Source organism: Aulonocara sp. 'chitande type north' Nkhata Bay, linkage group LG22, assembly GCF_057382095.1.
Source record: "Aulonocara sp. 'chitande type north' Nkhata Bay isolate Kocher_YH1m ecotype deep benthic linkage group LG22, A_spYH_male_GT1.1, whole genome shotgun sequence".
Taxonomy (NCBI): domain Eukaryota; kingdom Metazoa; phylum Chordata; class Actinopteri; order Cichliformes; family Cichlidae; genus Aulonocara; species Aulonocara sp. 'chitande type north' Nkhata Bay.
Genome location: NC_141364.1, coordinates 6,237,005 through 6,264,859, shown reverse-complemented (window position 1 = coordinate 6,264,859; position 27,855 = coordinate 6,237,005). Strand labels below are relative to the sequence as shown.

The following is a 27,855-nucleotide window of genomic DNA, read 5'->3' as shown; positions in this document are numbered from 1 at the left end:
GTTTGGGAGGGGCTCAGAGTAGAGCTGTTACTCCACATTTTAGTCGGACCCAGTTTTTTTCACCATGTATTTGTCAAAATATAAATAAGATTAAGATTCTCTCTTATAAGGCTATTTTTAATTGATCACACTCACAGAGTTGGATCTCTTGTAATTAAGGTTTTGTAAGAATCTGCTGAATTATACTAAAGGAAACATGTCTGATAATATTATGTTTTATTCAACTATTTACTAATATGAGATATATTCTTTCCACAGCAAAACACTCACTAAATAGTTTCTTCACTGGATCCTATGAAGACTCGAATATCTCAGAGTTTATGGGTGTTATAGTGATCGATGGCATTCAGACAGTATACTGTGACAGAAACAGCAAGACACTGGAACCAAGACAGGACTGGATGAAGAAAATATTTGATAAAAAGGCTCAGATGTTGGAGATGTTCACTCAGCAGTGTTTTGTGAGTCTGCCAAGCTTCTTCAGAACCCAGATTTCTAGTTTGAAGCAGCAGTTCAACCAAAGTGGAGGTGCAGTATTAAAGGTTATTCTTTAGATTAAATAGAATAGAATAGAATGGGGGTGGGGGCACAGTTCTGCAGCACTATACACACATGGACAGTATTAACAGAGGGAAAAAATATATATATAAAATGTACAAATATACAAGCTGGTTTTAAAAAAAAAAGTAATATGTAATAAATAGTGTTATGTATATACAGATGGGTTATTGCACATAGAATTTGGTATTGCATCATTATATTGCATCATTATAAATCATTATAAATATACCTCAATAAAGTTGATGTATGGAAAATAATTTTGTTAATCATTAAATTGTTAAATATTTAAAGTCTTAAGTCATCAACCCTTACAATGTCAATATGATTTAAAAACATGACAAAATAATAGATTTGCTGAATTTATATGTGTATTAAAAGAATGTCTTGAATACTATTAACCTTACATTCTTCGTCTTAGAGTTTATATGCAGGATGTCTGTCAGATCAGTCCTGGGTTGACCCAGTTTCCTTTTTCATGTGCCACATAATGTAGAATATTCAGATAGTTCAGTGCAATTTTTGTTTCTCTGTCTTTCTTCAGGTGTCCAGATTTTACAGATAATAACTGGCTGTGGATGGGATGAAAACACTGGTGAGGTGACAGGTGTGATAAAGTATGGATGGAATGGAGAGGATTTTCTTGAATTTGATGTGAAGACACTGACATGGATTGCATTGAACCCAGAAGCTCTCATTACCAAACAGACCTGGGACGCTGACAGGTCTGTACTCAAACACAATGAAAACTTCCTCACTCAGATGTGTCCAACGTAGCTGAAGATGTATGTGGACAGTGGGAACGTCTTCCTGCAGAGAACAGGTAGAATCACATCGTCTTCAAATGGATGTAGTAATGTTCATTTTATGTTGGATTATCTTGATTACAATACAGTTGTTTTTTAAAGAGAAAATGGCAAAACATTTAGGCTGATTTTAACCAGTGGCTTTTGCCTTGGGACTTTTGAGTGGATGACATTTTTTCTTTGTTATTGTTAAATCATGAAAACTGACATTAACTGAAGCAAGAGAGGCCTGCAGTTCTTTAGATGTTGTTCTGGGTTCTTTTCTTTCATAACCACCTGTCACGGTCTGAGGCTGCAGACCGTGTGGCTTATAAGGACCCAAATGCAGACACTAAAAGAGTAACTAGACCTTTTAACAAAATGTTCACCCTTTATTTTGGGTGCTAAAAAACATGAAAACCTAAACTGGGAAAGTTAAACAATCAGAAACCTGGAGTGCAAGGGAGCATGGAGACACAGGGAAGGATTGCAGATGATCTGACGATGAACACAGGGAAACTCACACAATCTATACACATAGATGACGAGGGTGACGAGGGAAGTGGAAACACACCAGGATGAATAGACATGACACAGGAGGAAGCAAAACTGAACAAAATGAATATGGGACACGAGACTGTCAAAATAAAATGGGAAACAAACTAAGATGCAGACTAGATGCACAGGACCCGGGGAGGAGGAACAGACATGGGAACATGGAAACAGAAATGGGAGGCAAAACACAAAGACATGTCTAGGACCCGGGGAACAAGGGAACAAGGGACAAAAGAGGCTTTTTAAAGCTTTCAAAACTGATAGATATCACATAGGTAATTCATGATTTAACACGATTGATCTTTTTTCCCTTAATAAATTATTTTTAGGAAGTGCAACTATGGTATGAATTTCAAAATCCTAAGTGGCTTCCTCCTTGAGTTATAAGATTCACAAACTTCAAATCAAATTGTGGAGCATTATTCATTTACAAAGATGTATTAAGTCTTTTTTAAATACATCTTTCTCTGCAGTGGTTCCCCTCCAGAAGACTCCCTTCGCTCTAGTCACCTGCCACGCTACAGGTTTCTATCCTAATACAGCCATGATGTTCTGGAGGAAGGATGGAGTGGAGATCCAAGACCATGTGGAGAAAGGTGAGATTCTCCACAACCATGACGGGACCTTCCAGTTAAGTGTTAAGATGAACGCTTCATCAGTGCCATCTGAAGACTGGACGAGCTACAGCTGTGTGTTCCAGTTCTCTGGTGTGGAGGACAACATCATCACCAAGTTGAATAAATCAACGATCAGGACCAATTGGGGTAAAATAAAATTAGCAATGATGAAAGTGAGAAACACAGTGCTCTGATGTTTTTGTGCTCTCAGAATAGTAAAAAATATCATTACCGTTTATTGACTGGAGGAAAAGTTAGTCAGGGATGGCCTAATAAGATACAAAGAAAAAAAAAAAACTGCCACCCTCCCTTAGCTATTATACACTCAGATTTGTGCCATTTCACTGGCTTCATAGATCAAAAGAGGCAGCACCAAATATGTGGATAACGAACCTGAAATTTACATTTATTTAGCAAAAAGTGCCTTTTACAAATCCCTGGGCAGATGATGGGAGAATTTAACTCTTTTTCCAATTTCACATTACTGTTATATATTATAATTATACAACTATTATTAGCATTTTTCAGACCTGCTTTGAAGTATGCAGTAAATACTATATACTTGCACATATATATTATATACATATACTTTTACAGACACACATACTCACATATATGTAGCACCATAGAGATTACAGTATTGCATAAATACTCTGTGTCATAGGAGGAAGGATGTACTGTATATAAATTATGATCTAATTATGTTTTGCTCATGTTTTACTGAGCAGAAAGGCATGCTGACACGAAGATCCCCATCACTGCTGTTGTGGTTGTTCTTGTTCCTCTCATGCTCGTTGCTGCAGTTGGATTTGTTGTTTACAAAAAGAAGAAATGTGAGAGCACTAAAGGAGGTGAGCTGATGTTTTTAAAAAGACTGGAAAACTGAAGCTAGCAGTTCACTAAAACAGGAAGGAAGTGATAATACAAGACTCAGTTCTTTTCTTTGCTCTGAGGTGTCTGTGAAGAAAAACTATATTCATACAGTACCAACTGTTTTCGGTTATTTTGTACATAAAATCCAGTCCAGGATCAGAGGACTAACAGTGTGTTTTGCATTTTACAGCTCCTAACAACCTCTCTGAACTGTCTGAGAGACTGAATCCAGAGACCACATAAGCCTGCACACAGAGATTTCTTCACTTTTAAACAGTAAAAATCACAGGAAAAAGTTTCAAAGCAGTGTTTCCACTTCATTGTATTTCAGGTATTTAGATTTTCTGAAATGCCCCAAATTGTTAACATTCTTTTATTCTGTTATTTATTACTGACATGCCCCCACAGGCAGAGAAGTGCAGGCAGATCAGAAGATATTCAAGTGAAACTGATCTGAGATGTGCTAACCACATAAGTTAAACATAACACTGTAAACCTAGAAAACCTAATGAACTGCACTTGTCAGTGAGCGGTTAACCAGTAAATTCATTTCTTCTCTCCGTAATCAATTAATTGCTTAGTGTGACAAAGTGGGTGAGAAGACCATTTGTCTATATTCTTAGTTAACATTCTTGTTTTGATTTAACCATATTTCACATGTAATCTGCAATAGGCAAACATTTACTATCCCGGGTTTGTTTATGTTTTGCACTTTTACAGATTATATAATATAACATCTTGGTTTAAATCAATCTCTACAAGTTTGTTAAGTTAACATGTTCTTTATTTCAACTGTTAATTTGTATTGTTTAGAACTTACCTTACCTACCTGTCTTCCAGAAACAAAAGGAGAAAATTTAGTTTTACTTCCTGCTTTATAGCTTCTGGGTTCATCTGAGGTCACAGGAAGAGACCAAGTGCAGAAGGGGAAGAACTCTTATAATTTAATAAAGTTGATTTTAGAGGGTTTATGAAGAAATAGATTCATTGTTGTAATATGTATTGATTACACCACAGAGTTTATGTTGCCAGTAAAGAGGAGTAGTAGAGGTTTGAATATAATCATGTTCATCTTACCTACCTACTGAATGGAATAGTCCAGAGGAGAAATTGTTTGGTTAAGTGGACTATTTAGGCAGAAGAACTCAGGTGTTTCAAGGACAAAAAAAAAAAAAAAAAGGTTCAGGTCAGTGTAGCTGTGTGCAGTTTGACCTTAATTTCCGTTGATTTAAGTTCAGTTATGTTTATTTGAACTGAGGTTATTATAGAGTTGAGTTTCTTATTTGTTTCTTTGTAAATATTGTTTGGGTCACAAAATGGTGAATAAATCACTTGCTACACTGGACAGCATCAGTCTCCTGCACTTCTTTGACCGCTTAAGTCAAGTCCTACCACACTTAGAAAAAATAATTCTACTTCTGGGAAGTGTTTGGGGATGACTTTTTCCTGTTCCAACTGTGCACTAAGCAAGGTCTGGTGTGGAAGACATAACTGAGTCCAGACTCAACCCAACAGATCACTGACCTGACCTCACTGTTCTGACCTCACAAAATATGCTTCTGGTCAAAATATTTTATTTGTTTGAAGGCAGATGAATGATATAGTGTATCTTTCCCTATATGCACATTTGTTTAATACAACAATGGCAGTAAGAAACTGATTTAAATAGCTTCGTATAGGATCATTATCACTTTAGCCATCAAATCATTCTACTGACCTTAAAGGAGAGGTCAGAGGTCAAATATCATATGATATTTTAAATTGTTAAACAGTACTTTCTGTATGTTGACAATAGAGATCAAGTTGTAAGAATTAGAGTTTCTTTTTGTTAATTTTCAAACAGCAAATCATTAAGTTGCACTAGAGCGGTGTGGTTGTTGGTCATTCTTAAATCACAGCAAGAAGGTCCAAGGTTCAAATTCAGGTTTTTCCTGTGTGGAGTTTCCACATTGTCCCTGTGACTGTATATTCTGTCTTTCTCCCAAAGCTCATGGTGATTCTAAATTGCCTATAGCAATGAATACTGGTGCAAATGATTGTAATTAGCTCCACAACAGACCAGCCACCTGTCCAGGGTGTACCCTGCCTCTCGTCCTATCGCAGTGGGGACAGGCTGCAGCTTCCCACAACTCTGAATTGGGTAAGTGGTGTCATTTGCTTTCTTTAGCTGCTGATCAACCATTAATCATCAACCAAACACACACAGAGGAATATTTTTAGCAACAAACGAGTAGTTCCCCAAACGTGCACTGCATTAGTGCAAGTATAACCAAACCTCTGAAATAGACAGACCATTTTTAGTTGCACCTTTCTGTGTTAGAAAAGAGAAGAGGGGAATTCCACAAGCTTTCTTTGAAACCCTTTTCCTCCATATAATGGAAACGAGTAACTGGTTATCTAAATTTAGCTAATCTATGCAACAAATTCTAATGAATGTTGAATACATACCAAAAACAACACAAGGCCATATGTCTTTTTTCTTCTAAGGGTCAAAGACGTAATCTGCAGAGTCATGTTTGGTGGACAGATGTGAATGTAAGCTTTAATTTGAGTGGCTGAACATAGAACCACAATACAGTGGTGGTTTTCTTCTTCCCTTTCCTGTGTGTGGTTGAAGAAAACTGTGCAGTCCCTGCAGTGCCATATTTATTTCTCCTTTGACTGCTGCAGCTTTACATCTCTGAACAGCAGAAACCGCCTTTGTGCTCATTATCTCGGATCTTTTCTTTTGAAGAGCTGCTGTTTTTGTTTCCACTGGTAAGACTAATAATTTTCAGTTCTTGGCATAACACTTTCCTGAACATACCTTGTTTTATATCACGTTTTGTTAACATCTTGAGACAGTTTCCTGTAGCTTTGTTTGATGGTTTAATGTGCTCAAAATCATAAATCCATGTATAATGAATATATATCTTTATCTAATCTCATGAAGTTATGATCTTTTATCTTTATATACTCTTCATCATTAATGATAGAATTAAGGTTTCATGGTCATGGGTTAGTTTATCCAATGTTTTGAGTTTTGACTCAGATACCTTTCCTGAAGCAAGCTCAAAGGCAGTGTGTACTTTGAGGGGAATAGTATTATACTGTGTTTCGTTTTCTTCTTTTTAAACGCACATCAAGGAGTTTGCAGTGCAGTAAAAACGATGAATTTTGGGATTAGCTTGAATGAAAAGCAGATGTGAAATGTAAAATTGAAATCAGAGGTCAAAAGTAACAAAATATTCTAAAGGAACCTATGATGTGATATTTAAAATCCCCATATAACAGTTTTATTTCTTAAACATAGTTAATAAAGTTGGACTTTATTTAACCTTTTTTTTTTTTTTTCCTTTTCTTCTTTTTTCCTTTTATATAGCTCAACCTTTGTTTCCTCAGAGTGTAAAACCTTTCTCCTGAAAGCATTTCATGGTCATATTAAGGACCCCACATCTGGTGATTCTTGAGTAGAGTCTTAGGAATAATGTTACCAAGTTGGTAAGGCAATTTCTGTAAAATTGATTTATTTAACCTTAAAGAAGAGGCCAGAAGTCCAAAGTAGGATGATATGCAGGATCTTACATACACTATATTGCAAAAAGTATTCATTCAACCATCTAAATCGTTGAATTAAGGTGTGCCAATGACATTCAGGGCCACAGGTGTATATAATCAAGCACCAAGGCTTCCAGACTGCATCTACAAACAATTGTTAGAGAATGTGTCACTCTAAGGAGTGAATTCCTGCCTGCTACTGTGATAGTGTGGAAAGTGTTTCCAAGGTCGAACTGCGCCATCCAAATTCTACATCACCACGTGCAATGCAAAGCATCAGATGCAGTGATGTAAACCCACTGCATTACTGCAGATATGAAAAGCTTCTGAAATAGACAGGCCATTTTTAGTTGTCTGTGCTAAAAAAGTGAAGATGGAAATTCTACAAGCTTTCTTTGAATCCCCTTTTTCCATATAATGGAAGTTAGCTAATACATATTTAAAGTTAACTAAGCTATTCAACCATTTCTATTGAATGTTGAATATATACCAAAGTCAACAGGAGTCCACATATATCCTTTTTTTAAAATAAAAAATGTAAATCTGCAGTCATTCTGGTCTGTCTCATTATATGTCCTTCCATTAGGCCTTATTATCATTTCCTATCATCTGTATGCAGATGATATCCAATTGTACCTTTCTTTTAAACCTTGTGAATTGGATAAATTATCTGCGGCAAGAAAGTCACAAAGAAAACGATGCATAAGAAAATTACAGGAAGTGAACAAACAGCTTACTCTAAAAAAGGAAGACACTAAAAACTGACAAATGTCAAACACAATATGAAATTGTTTTAACAAGCTTCCGACTGTTTAAATTGTTAAACAGTACTTTCTGTATGTTGACAATAGAGATCAAGTTGTAAGAATAGGATAAGCTGTCTGACTCTATTTCAGACAGCTTCTCCATTCTTGTATTTGTATGATATCAGTGAGACTGGATGTAAATGTGTTCACCTCATGCATGCAGCTCTGAATATAAGTACTTTAGTCCCACCCACTTGTCCAAACCTTTTTGTGTGGACCAGCCAATCAGAGGAAAGGTAGCTAAAAGGTAAATGTACTTATTCCACACCGAGGATGAACCCAAGGAAGTGGGCAACTATCATCATGAACAGGGACTTTTTAAAAACTGTGAATCATGCACAGCTACTCTAGCAGAGTCCAAGAATTAAGTCAAGTAAAGTAATATTATCGTTTCTTCCTCTCTGTCAGTTAGTTGAGGAAATACATGGATGAGTAACATTTTGTCAGTTTTCCTGTTCTCTCTTTCTCAGCCCCGCCATGTTTCCCAATGACTCTCTGCCCACCAACACAGTCAAGCCTTCTAAAGATGACCAGGAAACTATGGTGGGCATCAGTGCCATTATGGACAATGTCAGTATCATTCTCTATGCACTGACTGTTGTGCTCGGCATCACAGGAAACTCTGTGGTCATCTGGGTGGCTGGATTCAAATTTAAGGTGAATACTTCAGTGGATAATACCTTTCAAATACCTTCTGAGTTTGTTAGTAATCTGTTTAGTGAAGTCTGTGGGGTCATATTTATTTTCTACTGTAAAGACAGTAAATAAACTTGGGGTTAAGAAACTGTGACCTTTACTGGTGTAGGAGATAGGTGTAGGTGGTTTCACAACATATGCCTGGGATGTGATAGCTATGGTGTGTGTGTTGAGTGAGCAATGCATATAAATATAAACCTCTTTCACCTACTGGGAGGAGGTTATCACCACATTCATTTCACACAGATGAACAGAATTAGTAATGGATGGTGTTTCCAAGGTGAAATACCAACAAAACTCCCCACACTCTGAAGTGTGACACATAAATTAGAAGACTGTTTTGAACTTAATTTCTGTTATGATGTTTCTATTTCAAGAGCGATGTGATTAAGTTTATCAAGTTAAGTTTATGTACAAAAGGCACTTGTTTAGCGTTTGGACTAGTTTAAGACGACTGAGCCTGAAATAAGGTAGAGGATTATGTTTAGTAGCAACATTTATATAAATAGGACCTCATAATAGCTGATAAAATCCCATTCTGGTTACTGTTTCATGTAAATATTACCTTTCATTTTTGTTTTTCCTTTCTTCACTTTTCCATCGTGTTTTATTTTCTTCTTCATCCACAGCCAAAGGTCACCAACGTGTGGCTGGTGAATCTGGCGATAGCAGACCTGATCTTCTGCTTCACACGAGTTTTTTCTCTCACTAAGAAGCTCTTCTTTGAGCACTGGCCTTTCGGCCTCTTCGTCTGCAAGTTCGATGCCTTCTTCAAATACACCAACATGTTCTGCTCTGTCTTTTTGCTGGCTGTGATCAGTCTGGATCGAGTGCTTTGTGTCTGTCAACCTGTCCTCACAAAGCGTCGTCGCACCCTGTGGGCAGCGAGGGTGGTGGCAGTCTGTATCTGGATAGCAGCGATCCTCTTCAGCATTCCTTACTTCATCCATCGCCAAGTCTATCTGGGCAAGAAGAACCTGAGTATGTGCTCTCTTCATCCAAAAGAGAACGCAGAAGGGTACAACAGCACCAAAGCTGCTCTCTACTCCATCCGCTTCCTGTGCGGCTTCATAATTCCCTTTATGGTGATTCTGGTCTGTTATATCTTGGCCGCTGTGGGAATCCGACGCACCCGCCTGTCAGGGAAGACCCGCCCTCTACGTATACTAGCATGTTTGGTCATTGCCTTCTTCCTGTGCTGGGCGCCTTACCACTGCCTCTTACTGGTGAAGATGGTGGACAGTAAATACGCTCTGTTCAAAATCTGGTTCCCTGTAGCAAAGGGTATTGCCTACTTCAACAGCTGTGTGAACCCACTGTTATACTTCTGCATGGGGCTAAAAGTCAGTGAGGGATTTAGACAGAGTCTGATAAGAATTTATAAAAGAGGCCTGGCAGATGACATAGACGGCCAGATGACTCACTCCACTGATCGCTCATTAGATTAAAGCTCAGGGTTGAAACACAGCAGTCTTGTAGTGGTAGGAAAGAGTCAGACAGCACTGACTAAAATTTAAGTTTCTTCCAATGATCCTGAAGTTCAGAAGAGCTACAACAAATCAACAAAAGAATACCTGAAACACAAAAGTACTACAGTGTTCAAAATCCAGATCTCAACCCAAATGATGTCTACAGGGCAGTCAACAACATAGTTATTGGACTAATGTAGGACTACTATCAGCAACCAGCCAACCTAGTAATGTCATATTCTGTTTTCTAACAAGATGGCACTGCCCATGCTCTAAAAACTGTATTTTAAATCACAGCCTCACAGAAAGTATTAAATTTGTGACATTTTGGGGGGAGAAGGCTCCGTGGTGTAAATTAGGCTATGTAGTGTTTTACGTCCACTTTAATGCACATCAAATGCCAAGTGAATAATCTCTTTCTCCTTTGGGTGGGCATGTCTGAAAGCAATCACTGAAATTTGTTTTTTGTTATTATTATTATTGTTTATTATTGCGCTGAGACTTTTTTTCCCATATCGGTTGTTATGGCTGTTCCTGCTGTAAAGTGTAAAGTGAATTCAAGTTTTCCTTCATTTTATCCTACTGTCACCAAGTGCTTGGTCATAGGGGGGTGTCTGACTGTTGGTTTTCTCTGTATTATTGTAGAGCTTTTACCTAAAGCACCTTCAAGTGCTCTGATTTTGCACTGAGGTACTAAGTGCTTCTTGCTTTTCGGAACACAACTTTTGTGTAATATTTTGTAATCTTTTTTTTGAGTAAAGATAATACTGTTTCAACGATGGATGTGTGTTCTGATCCAGTGAGAAAAAGACCCTTTAATTCACTCAAATAGCAAAGAATACTTAGATAATGTCTATAGGAAAGCACCAGACAACATTCAAGACATAACATTCTCGATTAATATTAATTTTTAAATTCTGTTGCAACATATTTCCTTTATCTTCTTTGTCTGCTGTAATTTTCCAAATGTTTTTTTTTATTAACTTTTTAACTCTCTGAGACTTTATTTTCTATTTTTTGTACCATAAATGAGTTCATATGCTCTTACGTTAAGGCTCTTGTCATCAAGAGAGTTAATTTTTTTTTTTTTTTTTTTTAAATAGGAAATGCTCACAGTGGCTGTGATTGAGTCCTGAGTACTTTAAAAAAAAATTAAACCTTTATTTATCAACTAAAAACTGTCCATTGCTACATCAAGCGATTAAAAAGGGCAGAAAAGACTGCGTGCACAGATAACACTACTACAAGGAGGAAAACACAATAGCAATGAATAAATGATATAAAGAAATTATTTTAATTATTATTAGTATATTATTATAGGAATCATAGTAAGTTGCACAAGAGGCCTACTGCGTCCTTTTATGCATTTCCGGCTTCCTTATCGCTACCATTTCTCCCTTCGCCTGCTCGTGTTTTGGGAGTGGTTTCGGCAGACAGGCTGGTACAGGTACAAGCTGGTACAGGTAAACGCTGGCGACGGCATCGGCTGTTTTCATAATCTCTGCAGAAGTTTAAATAAGGACTTATTTCCGGTTTATACTTCTGCAACATGAGCAATGATCGTTCTAAAATTAAGGATAAAGGAAAGATGAAGATACTTTTGTTGCTTCAGTTATGCTGTGATTTATTGGCAGGTAAGAAACGGCGATTTTAACAAAATCACATATTTCCTCAGCAGAGGATCTTGCGTTTAAAACTTGCAGCGAATTCTGTAAACACATCGCGCTTCTGAAATTCTGACCATAACCTGCTCCAAGTTAACATTGTGATTTAGACAGGTAGAAAGAGAGCTACTTTAGTGAACTCGCCCCTCGGACAAACCTGAAGTTTTTATCCCGGTGTTGTGCCAAAAAGTGATCGCCTGCCAAAAACTGATTGTCCGTATTTAAATTACTATAAATATCGTGTTGCTCTATACCATGTGAAACAAATGTATCCCTCATGAATGATATCAAGTCATCTTGAGGCACAGACAATATTCCCGTAAGAAAGTAGAAGCCGCAATCAGTTTTTGGCAGTGACTTTTATATAGCCTTTATTTATGCAGTTAAAAAAATCTCGTTGACATTAAAACTGTCTTTTTAAGAGTAATCTGTCCAAGAAGACAGCAGAAATATAACAATAATTCCGTAAAAATATTTTAAGTGGACAAAAAGGACCGGGTTGGTTATAATGTAAGTACAATTGTACACGGTAATTAAAAAACTGATCATTTCATATATTTTATAAGTAACCCCTTTGTAAACCCTGTTCACCGAAGTCTATTTACCAACAAACGTAAAGATATTACACATTAAAAAAGCACACGGAAACATTGGAAATCAGTTTTTCGCATCAGGCGATTTTTGGCACAACACCAGAACTGAGTTTTAGTTCCAGTTTTCCATAAGTGTTTAAAAACGTTTTGGCGTACACAGCTTTAAAAGTACATATTTAGAATATATTCTTGAAAGTTTCATGTCAGAAATAGCTTATTAAAGCAGCTTTACAACAAAGTTTCTAATTCGTTTACTTTGGATAGATGCTGATGTTGACACGTGCAAAGCAGATCAGCGATACTGGTCCTGTGCCCACGTTTTTATCAAAATAAAGGTTACACAGTATTGCTGTCAATGAGAATACTCCTATAGCTTGGTCATAATGAATGCATCATATTTCTGATGATGTTTGTATATTTTGTGCTTAATTCCTTAATATTATAAACACTGTTTGTCCTGCAGTGAAACACTCACTGAAGTATTTTGTCTGTGGATCTTCTGGAGTCCCAAATGTTCCGGAGTTTATTGGTGTAATGGTGTTTGACGGCATTCAGACAGGTTATTGTGACAGCAGCAATAAGACATTAAAACCACAACTGGACTGGGCAAAGAAAATATTACAAACTAATCCTGAGCAGCTGGAGTGGTACACGCAGAAGTGTTTCGAGGATCAGCCAAATGTCTTCAGAGGCCACATTTTTAGATGGAAGCAGCGTTTCAACCAAAGTGGAGGTGCAGTATTTTCTGTTACGCCTGATCTCAAATCCTGATAAATCATATACTTGATCAAAACTGAGTGGTTTAAAATGTGCATTTTGCAATACTTTATCTATTAAAAATAACTAGGTTCGTTTTTGAATTTAAATTTTGGATATACTAAGTTTTTCTGCTTTTTATTGTTTGCAAGAGATGAAATATTTATCAGATGACTCCTGCATTGAATCAGTTTTTGACACTTGAATAATATAAAGCGCATTACGTTATTATTAAAAACACTGACAGACTCAGAGTTATGTTCAAGGCCTGAATCAGGAACATTACATAAACCTCTGAAAATAACCACACACAGTTTACACTCTTCATCGTCCTTTGTCATCTCTGTTATTTTTCTCTCAGGTGTCCACGTCATACAGAGGATAAGTGGATGTGAATGGGATGAAAACACTGACAGTGTGACCGGAGTGTTGAAGTATGGCTATAACGGAGAAGGCTTTCTTGAATTTGACATGAAGACACTGACGTGGATCGCACTGAAACCAGAGGCTGACATGATCAAACTGAAATGGGATGCTGATCGGGTCAGAACAATAAAGAACAAAGACTTTCTCACTAAGATCTGTGCAAAGTGGCTGAAGATGTGGACAATGGGAAAAAATCCCTGCACAGGACAGGTAGAATCGCACAAGTCACAGTTCCATAGAATCACTTTGTTTATTTTATATTATTATATTTATTATTATTATTATTATTATTATTATTATTATTATTATTATTATTATTATTATTATTATCATCATTTTTAAAAGCAGAATATTTAGGCTGAGTTTTATTTACTGATTCAGAAGGTAACTCTAAAGGCTGGAATCACACAAAGCTAAGCTGCAACAACATTTTATTGATAATTGCAGTTCAACATTTTCATCAGTACCATCTTCAAACAAGATTTATAAATGACAGAAAAAACTCTAAATTTCCTAATCAGTCCTGCTAGCGAAGTAATGAAAAATAAGCAAACAAGTCCAGGTGACCGCCTTCTGCACTGGGAATAAGAAGAGAAAGATGAGCTCACCAGTGTTTCCAACTGCCTTCAATACAGAGGAATGCAAAAATTTACAATTTAATTTTGGTAAATTTGAGTGCAAAGTTGAAAAGTTCACGTTTTGCTCAAAAATGTAAAAAAATATGATGCCATGCACCTTTATAGTTATACATTAAATCCATGGATACCTGCTATAGCAGCTTTATCCTTTTTTCTACACACTTGTACATTCATAATAGATAATTGGTTATTTGCACGAGCAGAGATTTAAAGCAGAGAGGATTAAAACCCAAACACTAAAGACAAGTGAACTAACAAAACATGAGCTTTGAAAATTGATAAGAAAAAGCAGTGTAACTTAGCAAAGTCCACACAGGTGCTGCAAAAAAAAGGATGAAAAAGGATCAAAGGTGAAAGAAAGTGACAATTGTCAGAAGAAGAGACAAACCTGTCTCATCTCTCCTCCTCTCCTATGCTTTGAACTTAGACATCCTTGTACTGAGATGGATTTCTAGTTTGCAGGCAGGACAAAGAGGCACAAGTTAGAGAAATGAACAAACCCTCAAGAACAGTAATTTTCAAAATAAAACAGGAAGTGAAAACAAGGAATACAAGGATGCCAGCGCATAGACAAACTGCAGCTATAACAAATACTGTGGATATACAGACAGAGAGCTATTTCATTTTGCATTGTATTTATTTTGTAAGTAATTTTTTTTAACTTGCATAATAACAACAATTTATAACAACTGCGTTTTAGGCTTCTTTGCCCTTGCTTTTGTAAACCAAAGAAACACAGAAACATTTCTGTGATCTAATTTACATTTTTTTAAATGATTACTTTTTACTTTTACGTTAGTAAAAAAATACAGTCAACAGGGGATTTTGCATAATGTAATAACATCTTTCATGGAGTTGTTCCATAGCTTATCTGTGTTTTCCAGGCAGTTCTAATGGTTGTTGCTCATTCACCAACCCCCTTTTTTTTAGCTTCACATGCTGTTGAGAACTTCATATGAATGTTATATGTTTTGGTTGAAATAAAATATTTACATGAGCTGAACTAATGATTCTTTTTATTTAGTACTTTCTCTAGTTGAGCATTTAGCTTTATGTGGTACCCAGTGACCATATATCACTGTGTTTGGTTACATTTGGCTTAAAAGTATGTCATAATGCAGCTGCTAGAAAGCTGGAGACGGGCTCGAATGGCTCGCCTTATATGTTCCAATATGTTCCTATTTAATTTTCTTGTCTTGTTTCCTTTCCTTCTCTGCTTTGTTGACTTTACTTCTTTCATCCATTCTCAATCTCTCTCTTTCCCATCATCCCTCTGTCCAGTTCTTCCCTCAGTATCGCTCCTCCAGAAAACTCCCTCCTCTCCAGTCAGCTGCTACACTGCAGGTTTCTATCTTGACAGAGCCGTGATGTTCTGGAGAAAAGATGGAGATGAGATTCATGATGGTGTGGAAAAAGGAGATATCCTCCCAAACGATGATGGCACCTTCCAGATTATTGTTGATCTGAATGTTTCATCAGTCAAACCTGAAGACTGGTGGAGATACGAGTGTGTGTTTCAGTTCTTGAGTGGTGAGAACATCATCGTCACCAAACTGAAGGAAATAATGATCAGAACCAACTGGAGAGAAAACATACTTAGGACTGGCAGAGGTGAGTGAAGCTCATTTGATTCGTTTGCTGATATTGTGGATTGGCTAATGTAATGCTTGAATGTTTTGTCCTGAAGAATAGCTCTTACTATGGGAATAACTAATGGAGGTCATCACAGAAGAAAAAAAAAAGTTATTTTAATATTTTTTCACTGGTTAAATGCAACCCATTACTGCTCTTAACCTTCTTAAGAAAATATTTTTCAGAATTTGTTTAGACCATGTAAATGACAGTGATTTTTGGAATTTTATATTTCAATTTTTTTTCCAAAATGTCTATTTTTTATTATAATTTATAATAAAAAAAATGTCTATAGCCTAATCCACAAATACGGATTTGGGTACACCTATACTGACTGGGTATTGTGTTAGAAACAAAGGTACAACGAAGGTATGCAACATTGCTGACTCTGAATTCAGAAACACCTCGACTTCACCTAACACCTAACTTCAGAGCTGGGCCCTAATGTATGGCCCCGACTTTGGAACACAGGGCATGCTGCTAATGAGACGCTGGATAACAATAATGTCTCAGAGACATAATGTCTCAACTGACTGGCTCCAGGTGAGCATGGAGCCAGTCAGTTGTATTAGTTACTTCATCCTACAGGCATTGTCATACACCAGGAGGAACCCAGGATTCACTGCAGTAGTGTAGGGTCGGACAAACAGGGAGGCAAACAACATGGATATGCCTCCCCAGACCTGCACAGATCCACCAACAAACTGGCCACGAGGACAGTATTACAGACAGCATAATGTTCTCCACAGCTTCTCCAGACCCTTTCATGTCTGACACATTTGCTCAGAGTCAGCCTGTTCTCATTTGTCAAAATCACAGGGTGGACCTACTGATTCTGGTATTCTGGTAAATGCCATTCAGGCTCTGCAGTGCCGCACAGTGAGCACAGGACCCATTAGAGGATGTTAGACCCTTATAAAGTCCCCATGAAGTCTCTTTGTGATGTTTGGTCACAGACATTCACACCAGTGGACTGAAATGGTAAATGGACTGATTCTTATATAGTGCTTTTCTACTCTCCCAGAGTACTGAAAGCTGTATACATTCACCCATTCCCTTCTAAACACAAGTGCAAATTAAACTACATTCACACACATTCACACTCCGATGAACGCAACTTGGGGTTAGTATCTTGCCCAAGGATATTTGGTATGCAGACTGGGGAAGCCAAGGATCGAACCACCAACCTTCCGATCAGTAGCTGATCTGTCCCATGAGCCACAGCTGCCTGCTGGAGGTTATTTTATAGGGCTCATCCTGCTTCTCTTTGTACAAAGCTAAGGATGCAAAAACAAAAACATGCAAATGTACATGCAGTGTGTTTTTGGGGTTTTTTTTTGTTTTTTTATCTGTCAGAAGGTTCAATAAAGTCAAAGGAGCTTGCAAAGAAGAGCGACCATCTTTGAACAATTCAATTCAATTCAATTTTATTTATATAGCGCCAAATCACAACAAAAGTCGCCTCAAGGCGCTTCATAGATACAGAGAAAAACCCAACAATCATATGACCCCCTTATGAGCAAGCACTTTGGCGACAGTGGGAAGGAAAAACTCCCTTTTAACAGGAAGAAACCTCCGGCAGAACCAGGCTCAGGGAGGGGCGGCCATCTGCTGCGACCGGTTGGGGTGAGAGAAGGAAGACAGGATGAAAGACATGCTGTGGAAGAGAGACAGAGGTTAATAACAGATATGATTCAATGCAGAGAGGTCTATTAATACATAGTGAGTGAGAAAGGTGACTGGAAAGGAAAAACTCAATGCATCATGGGAATCCCCCGGCAGCCTACATCTATTGCAGCATAACTAAGGGAGGATTCAGGGTCACCTGGTCCAGCCCTAACTATATGCTTTAGCAAAAAGGAAAGTTTTAAGCCTAATCTTAAAAGTAGAGATAGTGTCTGTCTCCCGAATCCAAACTGGAAGCTGGTTCCACAGAAGAGGGGCCTGAAAACTGAAGGCTCTCCCTCCCATTCTACTTTTAAATACTCTAGGAACAACAAGTAGGCCTGCAGAGCGAAAGCGAAGTGCTCTAATAGGGTGATATGGTACTACAAGGTCATCAAGATAAGATGGGGCCTGATTATTTAAGACCTTGTATGTGAGGAGCAGGATTTTGAATTCAATTCTGGATTTAACAGGAAGCCAATGAAGGGAAGCCAAAACAGGAGAAATATGCTCTCTCTTTCTAGTCCCTGTCAGTACTCTTGCTGCAGCATTTTGGATTAGTTGAAGGCTTTTCAGCGAGTTTTTTGGACATCCTGATAATAATGAATTACAGTCGTCCAGCCTGGAAGTAATAAATGCATGAACTAGTTTTTCAGCGTCACTCTGAGACAGGATATTTCTAATTTTAGAGATGTTACGCAAATGGAAGAAAGCAGTCTTACATATTTGTTTAATATGTGCATTGAAGGACATGTCCTGGTCAAAAATGACTCCAAGGTTCCTCACCGCGTTACTGGAGGCCAAGGTAATGCCATCCAGAGTAAGAATCTGGTTAGATACCATATTTCTAAGATTTTCAGGGCCGAGTACAATAACCTCAGTTTTATCTGAATTAAGAAGCAGAAAGTTAGCGGCCATCCAGGTCTTTATGTCTTTAAGACATTCCTGCAGTTTAACTAATTGGTGTGTGTTATCTGGCTTCATGGACAGATAGAGCTGGGTGTCATCAGCATAGCAGTGTAAATGTATGCTATGTCTTCTAATGATGCTGCCTAAGGGAAGCATGTATAATGTAAACAGAATTGGTCCTAGCACTGAACCCTGTGGAACTCCATAATTAACCTCAGTGTGTGAAGAGGACTCTCCATTTACATGCACAAACTGGAGTCTATTAGATAGATATGATACAAACCACTGCAGCACAGTACCTGTAATACCTACAGCATGTTCTAATCGCTCTAATAGGATATTATGGTCGACAGTATCGAATGCTGCACTAAGGTCTAGCAGGACAAGCACAGAGATGAGTCCACTGTCAGAGGCCATAAGAAGATCATTTGTAACCTTCACTAAAGCTGTTTCTGTGCTGTGATGAGCTCTGAAACCTTACTGAAACTCTTCAAATAAACCATTCCTCTGCAGATGATCTGTTAGCTGTTTGACAACTACTCTTTCAAGGATTTTTGATATGAAAGGAAGGTTGGAGATTGGCCTATAATTAGCTAAGACTGCTGGGTCTAGAGATGGCTTTTTGAGTAAAGGTTTAACTACAGCCAGCTTGAAGGCCTGTGGTACATAGCCGATCATTAGAGATAGGTTGATCATATTTAAGATCGAAGAATTAATTAATGGCAGGACTTCTTTGAGCAGTTTTGTAGGAATGGGGTCTAAAAGACACGTTGATGGTTTGGAGGAAGTAATTATTGAAGTTAACTCAGAAAGATCAATTGGAGAAAAAGAGTCTAACTTAACATCAATGGTACTAAGAGTAGCTGTAGATAATATTACATCTGTGGGATGATTACTGGTAATTTTTTCTCTAATGATAAAAATTTTATTTGTGAAGAAGTTCATGAAGTCATTACTAGTTAACGTTAAAGGGATGGTTGGCTCAAAAGAGCTCTGACTTTTTGTCAGCCTGGCTACAGTGCTGAAGAGAAACCTGGGGTTGTTCTTATTTACTTCAATCAGTGACGAATAGTAAGATGTTCTGGCTTTGCAGAGGGCTTTCTTATAAGGCGGGGGTTTACGACACCAACTTTCTGCCATCTATAATCCAGTTTTGAGTTCCCTCCCCAGATGCCTTAACGCCCACTCACATCCATCCTGGGCCATCTGACCTCAGGAATTCGCATGATAAGGTGGGGCCAGGTTTCACAATGAGCTCACCCAAAACCCTGGCTGATTGTGACCCACACCCATTTTCACACCTTGGCTCAGGCGATTAGAGGATTTCTTTGGGGGGAAACTCCCACTAGGTTTAAATCTGGGACTCTCCACCATTTGACCTTAGAACTGAAGAAGCTTCTCGGATGAGAGGTGAAACATCTTCAAGCAACTTAAAGAAGTCCAGACGCTTTTCTTTGCAAGCTCCTTTGACGACGATGACCTGGATGACTGAGAACCTTCACAGACAAGGTTCAATAAACACTTCAATTAATGGATCAGGCTTTACATGTTTACAAACCTTCTATATCCCTGTAGAGCTCTCCTGGAGTAACTGACTAGCAGGCTGGTAAAACTGTTATTCCAGCTTATGTGTGTGGGGGGCATTGATGTGCATGCAACTTCAAAAAGCTGTGAGTTAACTTTCAAAAGGTTCTGTGTTTTTGTGTAATATCACTACTGATTTTCCTAAGTTCGGCCTCTGACCTGCCCTCCTTACAATAATAATTAAAAAGACTAAAACTGAAACACAACATTTTCAAACAATAAAAACTCTGCAAACATAATGAAACTGAACAGAGTTAATAAATAAACAAAAATGGAAACTAATTAGAAAATACAAAACTAATAACTCTGGTAGCATCCAGGTGTTGCCTCATTCTGCCAGCAGTGAGGCTGACCCCAGCTGAATGCAAAAACTTGGATAAGGAGGAAACACTCCTGTTTGCCCCTCTATGGCACCTGTTGTTCATTTCATTACCATCAAAGCAGCTGAAACTGAATAACACCCATCTCCGCTGCTTAAATGACCACATCAGAGGGTCAGAGGGTCAGAGGGCCCGGTGGCGCCAGTGTCCGGCAGCCTCGCTTCTGTCAGTGAGCCCCAGGGCAGCTGTGGCTACAATGTAGCTGCCACCACCAGTGTGTTGATGTGTGAATGGGTGAATGACTGAATGTAGTGTAAAGCGCTTTGGGTTCCTTAGGGACTGAGTAAAGCGCTATACAAATACAGGCCATTTACCAATTTACATCAATATCTCAGAAGTTTAACTGACATGATGCTCTGATTAAAAAATGTTCACTTCCCTTCAACAATTAAGCCTGTGATCTATAGATTAACCAGATGAATACTGCAGGATGGGTGGATTTTCTTTCTATTCTAACATCTTGTTTTTGTTCTCATCATCGTTGCTGCTGCTGGATTTGCTGTTTACAAAAAGAAGAAAGGTGAGAGATTCAGAAGCAACAGTGCGAAGCTCAGTTACATTATTTCTGTATTACTGTCTATATTAAACATGGTTATCCTGAATTTAAGTACGACTTTATTGTTTGTTATTTGTATTTTCCGCTTTGGTCTGACAGTTTGGATTTAAAACATTATTTGTGTAACCGATATTTTTTTTCTTTGGCTTTAACAGTTCCTGACAACAATGCTGAACAGATTCAACTGAATCAGGTTAAATAGACAAACGCAGGACTCTGCACTCTGTTTTTTTTAATTTTGTTATATGAACTTGACTTTTGTTTACTTTTTAATTGTTTTATTTAAAAAAAGAAGTTCAAATGTTTACAATACATTTAGGCATTTTCATTTTTGTCTACGAGTCTCTTTATCATTACAGCTAAAACTGTTTTGTTCTGTTCTAAACTTTTGTAGGGACAACAAATTTGTTAGAGTGGTGCTGTCTTTCTATTTCTGTTTCTTTAGAAACTTCAAAGCTTCATTTTCTATTGATTGTTGTGTTTTAAATGTGAGATTCTGTGTCATGTGATACCAGTGATATGTTTCTCAGAACATTTTGATTTATCAAAACTGTTAAAGCTGCTCTCTATGTTTGAGTGCAGTCAGTGAAAAGAAATCCACAAAAAGAGATTTTTGTGTGTAGTTTCATATATTGCCCTCTGTTATTATTATATTTGATTTAAGTTTTGTTATTAAATATGTTTTGTCATATTAAAGTTATCCGTTTAAGCTTCAGTCTGTTTAACTTTATGGACGTTTTGTTTGTTTGAATGTTTGTTTGTGTTTCATGGGAAAAAGAAAAAAAGAATCTCATATTTTATTTAGATTTTTTTCGAATTGATTTTCTCAGCTACATAAACAGGATCTATCTTATGTATTATAATCATTGATGTCAAAATAAAATCGAAATAAGTAAAGTCCAACAGAGGGAAGAGTGTGCCGTTCTTACAATTATAGGTGATTTATTTTCTCAAACTTCTCAAGAAGCGGCAACAACATCTGTAAATTATGGAGACTGCAATGTGTCATTCATTCTGTTGGTCCCTAATGTGCATACTGGGGTAATATTTAGGAAGAAAAGTGAAAAATAAAATCAATTAATAGAAAACGAAATACTATATTTACAAGGTCACACAATATTAGAATATCAGTTACTCAATATGCCAATAATTTTTCAAAGACAAAAATTATAATCCAGTTGGCTGGAAACAAATATTAATAAATAACATGATTAATAATTATTACATAAATTATACAGTGAATAAAAAAATAAATGAAAGAACTAGTTGCCTTCGTTTGATAGAGCTGCATGTTAAACGTACGGAAAGAGTTCAGGGCTACCGGCAGGCCCGCAGGCACGTCGCTGCATCCCCCTCTGGCTTCAGCTCCGTGGCTGCTCTGTGACCCCACGTCTGGGTCTCTCCTCAGTTCTTTCCAGGAGGGTGGCACAGTGGTCCTCCTTGGGCACTCGTGCTGTGGGGGCCTCTGGATGTCTGGGGCCTGAATCTCCTCCATGCCTGCTTCATGCCTGGGGGACGGAGCTGTGGCTCCCCACACCCTACACTGTATTTAAGCCCTGTGTTTCAGTTTGTCGGTGTCGCGATCTACCGTTTTCTATGCTGTGCGTTCTGTCTGCTTGCCTGAGTTTATTTGGAGTCTCAGTTTTGTTACCTTTTTTGAGTTCAGCATTAAAGCTGTATTTAAGTTCACCTTAAAGTCTCCGAGTGTCTGCACATTGGGTCCTCCTACTACCACTCCTGCCTGTACACAGCCTTCACATAACAGAGACAGAGCAATTATGAAGATTTAATCAGATATTTATGCATCCACATAATTAAATTTTTGTTTTATAATTCAATTTTTGTATTTAATGTCTTGCATTACCCTCGATTTAGACAGAACTTATTTTCAGGAGTGATGTTTGTTGTTTTCAAATGAGCCTAAACTCACACAACAGAGGTTTAGAACAGAGACAAACACAGTCAGCAACAGAGCAAAGGATAAAAGTTTGCTTCTTTTATTTTGTTGTGCATGTTATCTCTGTGTATAATAGTTAAGGTCTTATCAAAATAAAGGTTCAAAAATATTTAAACAACTCTCTATGCAGGGCACAGTACCGTATATGTTTACATCATAATGAATAAATAGCTGGTTAGAAGGAAACAGACCTTGTAAAAACTTTGAACATGTGCCAAAAAACACAAAAACAGAAACAGATTTTAACTCTTCGCACACACTTAATACGCTTATTAAATAATTTTTTTTAAATATCATTATCAATATCATCACCCAGATGTTAGTGAAGTCACATCCTTGCAGCTTCAAACAGATCATTTTGGCCATTGCTGATTGAGGAGTGGACAGAGAAATGAGGCACTTTATGCTAACTACACAATTTAGGCCCATCCTAAAGCATACCCTAGTTTCTGAATGAGCGTCATGTTGTAACACTTGAAATTAGTGACTGAGATTATAAACTCATCAGAAAACTGTTTACTGAGATCAAAATGTAAAGCAGCTGTTTGGCTGTCCTCCATACAGTCAGATAACTCTCCCACTTTGCACTGGTTTAACGCTTTGCATTTGCATTGTTCTTCAAACCTGAAAGCTGCATCTTTCTATGCATACTGTATGTTCAGCTAATGAAAGCTGGTGGGTCATCAGCACTCTCCAAATGAAAATATTTCCCTTTCTGGGAAAATGTGATGAAACTCGGTGTTCTTCTCACCGTCACTGCTCCCCTGCTAAGACAAACAGAGAACAGAAAATGAAATGTCTCCTGTTACAGTAAACAGAGTATCAGTTACTAACAAAGTAAAAACAAGTTGCGGCATTTTATTAACATTACTCACTGTTTGTAAGCTGGAACCCTGAAATACAGACAGAATAATGAAAAACAAAATGATTAACATGACAGAGTTTAGCAAAGCCAAATTATCAAATAACTCACTAAAAATATCACCAAAAATATCATGTAAGTACATATAACTACAACGTGCATAAATTCCAAATTCATTATTGGAGTAAAATCTGCTGTAATCTCACCATTGTTGTTTCTTCTCCAGATGAAGAAACCAAAGACTGCCAGGAGGAGTAAAGCTCCTCCAACACCTCCAACAACAGGACCAACAGGAAACACTGAGGGAGAAACTGAAAAGGTCCAAAATGTAAGATCATTCACACTGCTGCCAAACCAAGCTGCTGTTTCCAGTGTTAATGCATCACTTCTGAACATTGTATGTGGTTAAGAAGAACATTTTCTTCTTCAATGGTGTGGTTCATGAGATCTGTAGTGGCCAGATCTCAGTTTGGATCATAAAGAAAGAAAATTTGTGCTTAGGATGGTTTACAATGTAAAAGCAGACACTGTAAATACTGCTTCAGCCTGATTTAATTATGCATTTTTGGCTTTTTTGTTATCAAACTTCTCCTTAGCACCATTCTTCTATACATGGTTATATGATGAGGTTGTACAATATTTGGTGTTCATTATATTGGTTCATGCCTACGATCAGATTTGGCACATTTGAGAAACTTTAGCAGATTAAACTCCCTTTCATCCTAATTAATGTCTCCATTGTTTCCTCTGACACTGTGCAAAATATTTTACATTACATATAGTTGTAATTTCTTGACATTAAAATGACATCACTAATGAATTTCTGTTGACTCAAGAATTTCATGCAGACATTTGTTTCAGAGTTTGTTTGTTTTTTAAATATGATGGTGTTGTAAACTTTGAGATACAGAACTTAATTCCTGAGCCTTTCTCACCCCAGTTTGTCCGGATCGCTGTCTTGTCCAGTTTGGTGATGATGTCTTCCTTAACATCAGAGAGCTGAAACACACAGTCGTACCTCCTCCAGTCCTCTGGCTTGATTGATGAAACATTCAGCTCAACGCTCATCTGGAAGCTCCCGTCGTGGTTGGGGAGGATCTGTCCTTTGTCCACACCATCATGAAACTCCTCTTCATCTTTCCTCCAGAACATTCTTGCTCTGTGAGGGTAGAAACCTGTAGCGTGGCAGCTGACTACAGATGAAGGACTCCTCTGGAGGAGAGAAACTGAGGGAAGAACTGTAAAGCAAATGAGTCTTAACTGAGACAGATGTTTTGAATAGATGTCATGGGATATTTTTGTCATTTTCACTGGAATGTTATTGTGGATTAGAGATACAATGGGTACATGACATATGTCTGCACAGACTAAGAAATATAATCCTACCTGATCTCTGCAGAAAGCTTCTCCCATATTTCACATACTTCTTCAGCCAGTCAGGGCACCTGTTGATGTAGTAGTTCTTGTTGTGTTCTAATCGAGCTTTTTCAGCATCCCATTTCAGTTTTGTAATGACAGCCTGTGGTTTGGGAGCGATCCATGTTAGTGTTTGCAGGTCCAATGCTATGAAGTCCTCACCATTGTAACCGTACTGATTAAAACCTTTAATTCCTTCAGTCTCATCATCCCATTCACAGCCATTCATCCTCTGTAAGACGTAAGGACCTGTAAGGAGAGATTGAAGCAGAGCCAAATGTCATAAGTTGATTATCATAGGTGGATTAAATTAGTTTTTGACTAATATAATCATTACAATATACATATATCGGGCAGGAGAACAATAAAGAAAATGCTGAGCAGTTCTAGACTACATGGGACACTGTGAGGTTGTCACAGACACTTAGATGGAGATTTTAGTTAATGGCAAAGGCATAAACAGAATCAGAGCCACTCTTGGGCAAGAATGGCATTGCATAATGTAAATCCATACAGCAGTAAATAATCTAATAAAACTACCAGAACTTCTCCATGAATATCTAAACAAAAAATATGTTTTGTTATTTGGACTTGGACAGATTTGAGATAAACAAAACATAACAAAAAAAGTCATATCTCTTGTGATTTATTTTATTTTTCTTAAAAAATGTGTTAATGAATGCATGCATGTGTTTGCATGTGGTTACACTGACTACTACATTGTACTACACCAAAGTGACAAAACACCTGAGAGAAGCATATCTGCTAAGTCCTAAAATAATGACAGCAAGATAAAGTTAAACATGGACGTACACATAGAATATATATGTCATTATCTTTTTACCTCTAGTCTGGTTTAAGCGTTGCTTCAAGCTATCAATGTTGGCTCTGAAGACCTGCTGATTTCCAAAACACTTCTCAGAATACCAGTCCAGGTGCTGAGGGTCGTCTTTTACTAGTTTTTTCATCCAGTCCTGTGTGGGTTCGGCTGTCCTGGTGTTGCTGTCACAGTAACCCACCTGAACTCCATTAACCAAAGCAGAAGCCACAAACTCCGGGAAGTCTGGGAGTCCAGACGTGGCAGTGAGGAAATATTTCAGGGAGTATTTCACTGTGAGGAGAGAAATTTTTAAGTTTCGAGATACATTTTAGAAGTGTTTTTAAAGCTGTTTTATCACAGTGGGTTACTAAAGAACATGTTATAAACCTAATATTTTTGTCATTTTTACTCATGTAAAATAAAGATTGTACATTAACAAAGAGAATCAAATGAAAGGGAAAAATTGTATTTGTTATTTACGCCATTTTCCACTTAGACTATGTTTTATGAGACAGCAAAAATTGTTCATTAGTTACATACTATACTTATGCACAGTTACAGTATTTTTCCATGAGTGCTGAAACTACCCATTTCACTCTCTCAGTGAGGATCTGTATGTTCATTTCACCCTTTATTTCTTTTCAGTTCTTCTTCTTATTTACTCCAATCCAACATTATTTTTAGACCACTTTAAAAACAACATGGCTGACTGAAGTACTTTCCAGTGAAAAACAATGATAAAAGTTTAAAAAAAAATACATTAAACACACAAAGAAAATTAAATAACAATAAAATAAATAAATACATGAAAAAAGATTTTAAAAAATGAATAAATAACTTGTAAAACATGAATAAAATAAATAGATATTAAAATATGAAATAAATAAAATTAACAAAGTAAAGAAGATTAAAAGTAACCAAAAACTGACTAAGACTACAAACTCTGGTACTACTCCTAGAACGCCTTGGCAAAAGAGTTTGTTTTTAAAAGTGATTTAAAAATTGCAAGTGTTGGGTCCACCCTAATATGGAGGCGCAACTTATTCCATCATTTGCAAGCCACAACAGCAAAGGCTCGGTCCCCCTGGCGTTTCAGTCTCAACATGGGAACAACAAGGAGTGACTGGTTTATTGATAATCTTGTCTTGTAATTTGGTTAATCTTGTATAATTTCTGTTTTATTAGATTAATTTCGAATTTCAGCTCTGTCATTGCCAAATTTCACGTGTACATTGAAAATAATAGGTAATAGATATAAATATAAAAATAGTATTTCATAAATAAATAAATAATAGAAATAAATAAACAAATGAACACACACAAACAAGAGAAGTCTATAGAGCTGTGTTTGGCACAACAGTGCATTCGGATGATAATTCTGCAAAAGGGGGGAAAGAATTTTTTATTTTTTTTTTTATTTTGCAGCACGGTGGTTAGCACTGTTGCCGCACAGCAAGAAGGTCCTGAGTTCAATTCCACCATCAGGCCGGGGTCTTTCTGTGTGGAGTTTGCATGTTCTCCCCGTGTTTGCGTGGGTTCTCTCCGGGTACTCCGGAGACATGCAGCTTGTGGGGATAGGTTAATTGGATAATCCAAATTGCCACTAGGTGTGAATGTGTGAATGAATGTGAGTGTGAATGGTTGTCTGTCCTTGTGTGTTAGCCCTGCGACAGACTGGCGAACTGTCCAGGGTGTACCCTGCCTCTCGCCCTATGACAGCTGGGATAGGCTCCAGCGACCCTGAAAAGGATAAGCGGATGGATGGATTTTTTATTTAAATTTAATTAATCTGATTTGCTTCTAAGACAAACGCAACATTTTTAAAGCAAAGTAACTTTAAAACGCTCGCTTTAAAAGTGAAAGTAAAACTTCCACAGCTTGTTGCTACACAGGATAGTAACCAAATACAGACAATGTAATCAAATCAAACAACCCTTCCAACAATCCCTGCAGAAAGTAACAGTAAGAGTTACGATGTGATCTTGCCTGAAGACGCAGTGTTACAGAAGAGGAGCAGTGCAAGCAACTTCATTTTGTTCTGGAAATCCTGGAGCTCAAACCTTTGTCAGCAGATTTGAAACATGCTTCGTCCTCAACCTGT

General features: G+C 37.5%; 3 protein-coding genes and 1 pseudogene across 5 annotated transcripts; 3 read left to right on the top strand and 1 right to left on the bottom strand.

Moving 5' to 3' along the window:
• The first annotated feature begins 236 nt into the window (after positions 1-236).
• Positions 237-4,086, top strand: LOC147303339 (major histocompatibility complex class I-related protein 1-like). The gene is made up of 6 exons (XM_086281242.1): positions 237-528; positions 1,103-1,334; positions 1,584-1,648; positions 2,372-2,662; positions 3,244-3,366; positions 3,579-4,086. The coding sequence occupies exons 1-6, from the start codon at positions 237-239 to the stop codon at positions 3,629-3,631; spliced, it is 1,056 nt and encodes a 351-aa protein (XP_086137368.1). The 3' UTR covers positions 3,632-4,086.
• A 1,334-nt stretch (positions 4,087-5,420) lies between these two features.
• On the top strand, positions 5,421-10,222 carry LOC147303338 (N-formyl peptide receptor 1-like). The gene is made up of 3 exons (XM_086280873.1): positions 5,421-5,528; positions 8,179-8,388; positions 9,057-10,222. The coding sequence occupies exons 1-3, from the start codon at positions 5,421-5,423 to the stop codon at positions 9,873-9,875; spliced, it is 1,137 nt and encodes a 378-aa protein (XP_086136999.1). The 3' UTR covers positions 9,876-10,222.
• Positions 10,223-11,404: 1,182 nt separating this feature from the next.
• LOC147303337 (major histocompatibility complex class I-related protein 1-like) lies at positions 11,405-15,797 on the top strand (annotated as a pseudogene). Its single transcript, XR_015126953.1, has 4 exons — positions 11,405-11,530; positions 12,617-12,886; positions 13,271-13,545; positions 15,255-15,797. The product of XR_015126953.1 is annotated as a major histocompatibility complex class I-related protein 1-like (transcript).
• A 6,876-nt stretch (positions 15,798-22,673) lies between these two features.
• On the bottom strand, positions 22,674-26,650 carry LOC147303336 (class I histocompatibility antigen, F10 alpha chain-like). 2 transcript variants are annotated; one of them, XM_086280887.1, is made up of 6 exons: positions 25,779-26,650; positions 24,905-25,183; positions 24,454-24,756; positions 23,725-23,829; positions 23,532-23,549; positions 22,674-23,423 (listed from the first exon to the last, which is right to left on the bottom strand). In XM_086280887.1, exons 1-6 carry the CDS (start codon positions 25,900-25,902, stop codon positions 23,410-23,412), a joined length of 843 nt encoding a protein of 280 aa, XP_086137013.1. In that variant the 5' UTR covers positions 25,903-26,650; the 3' UTR covers positions 22,674-23,409. The 2 variants fall into 2 exon arrangements, with proteins under 2 accessions (XP_086137013.1, XP_086137014.1); XM_086280888.1 differs by having other exon boundaries at positions 22,674-23,420.
• Positions 26,651-27,855: the final 1,205 nt, after the last annotated feature.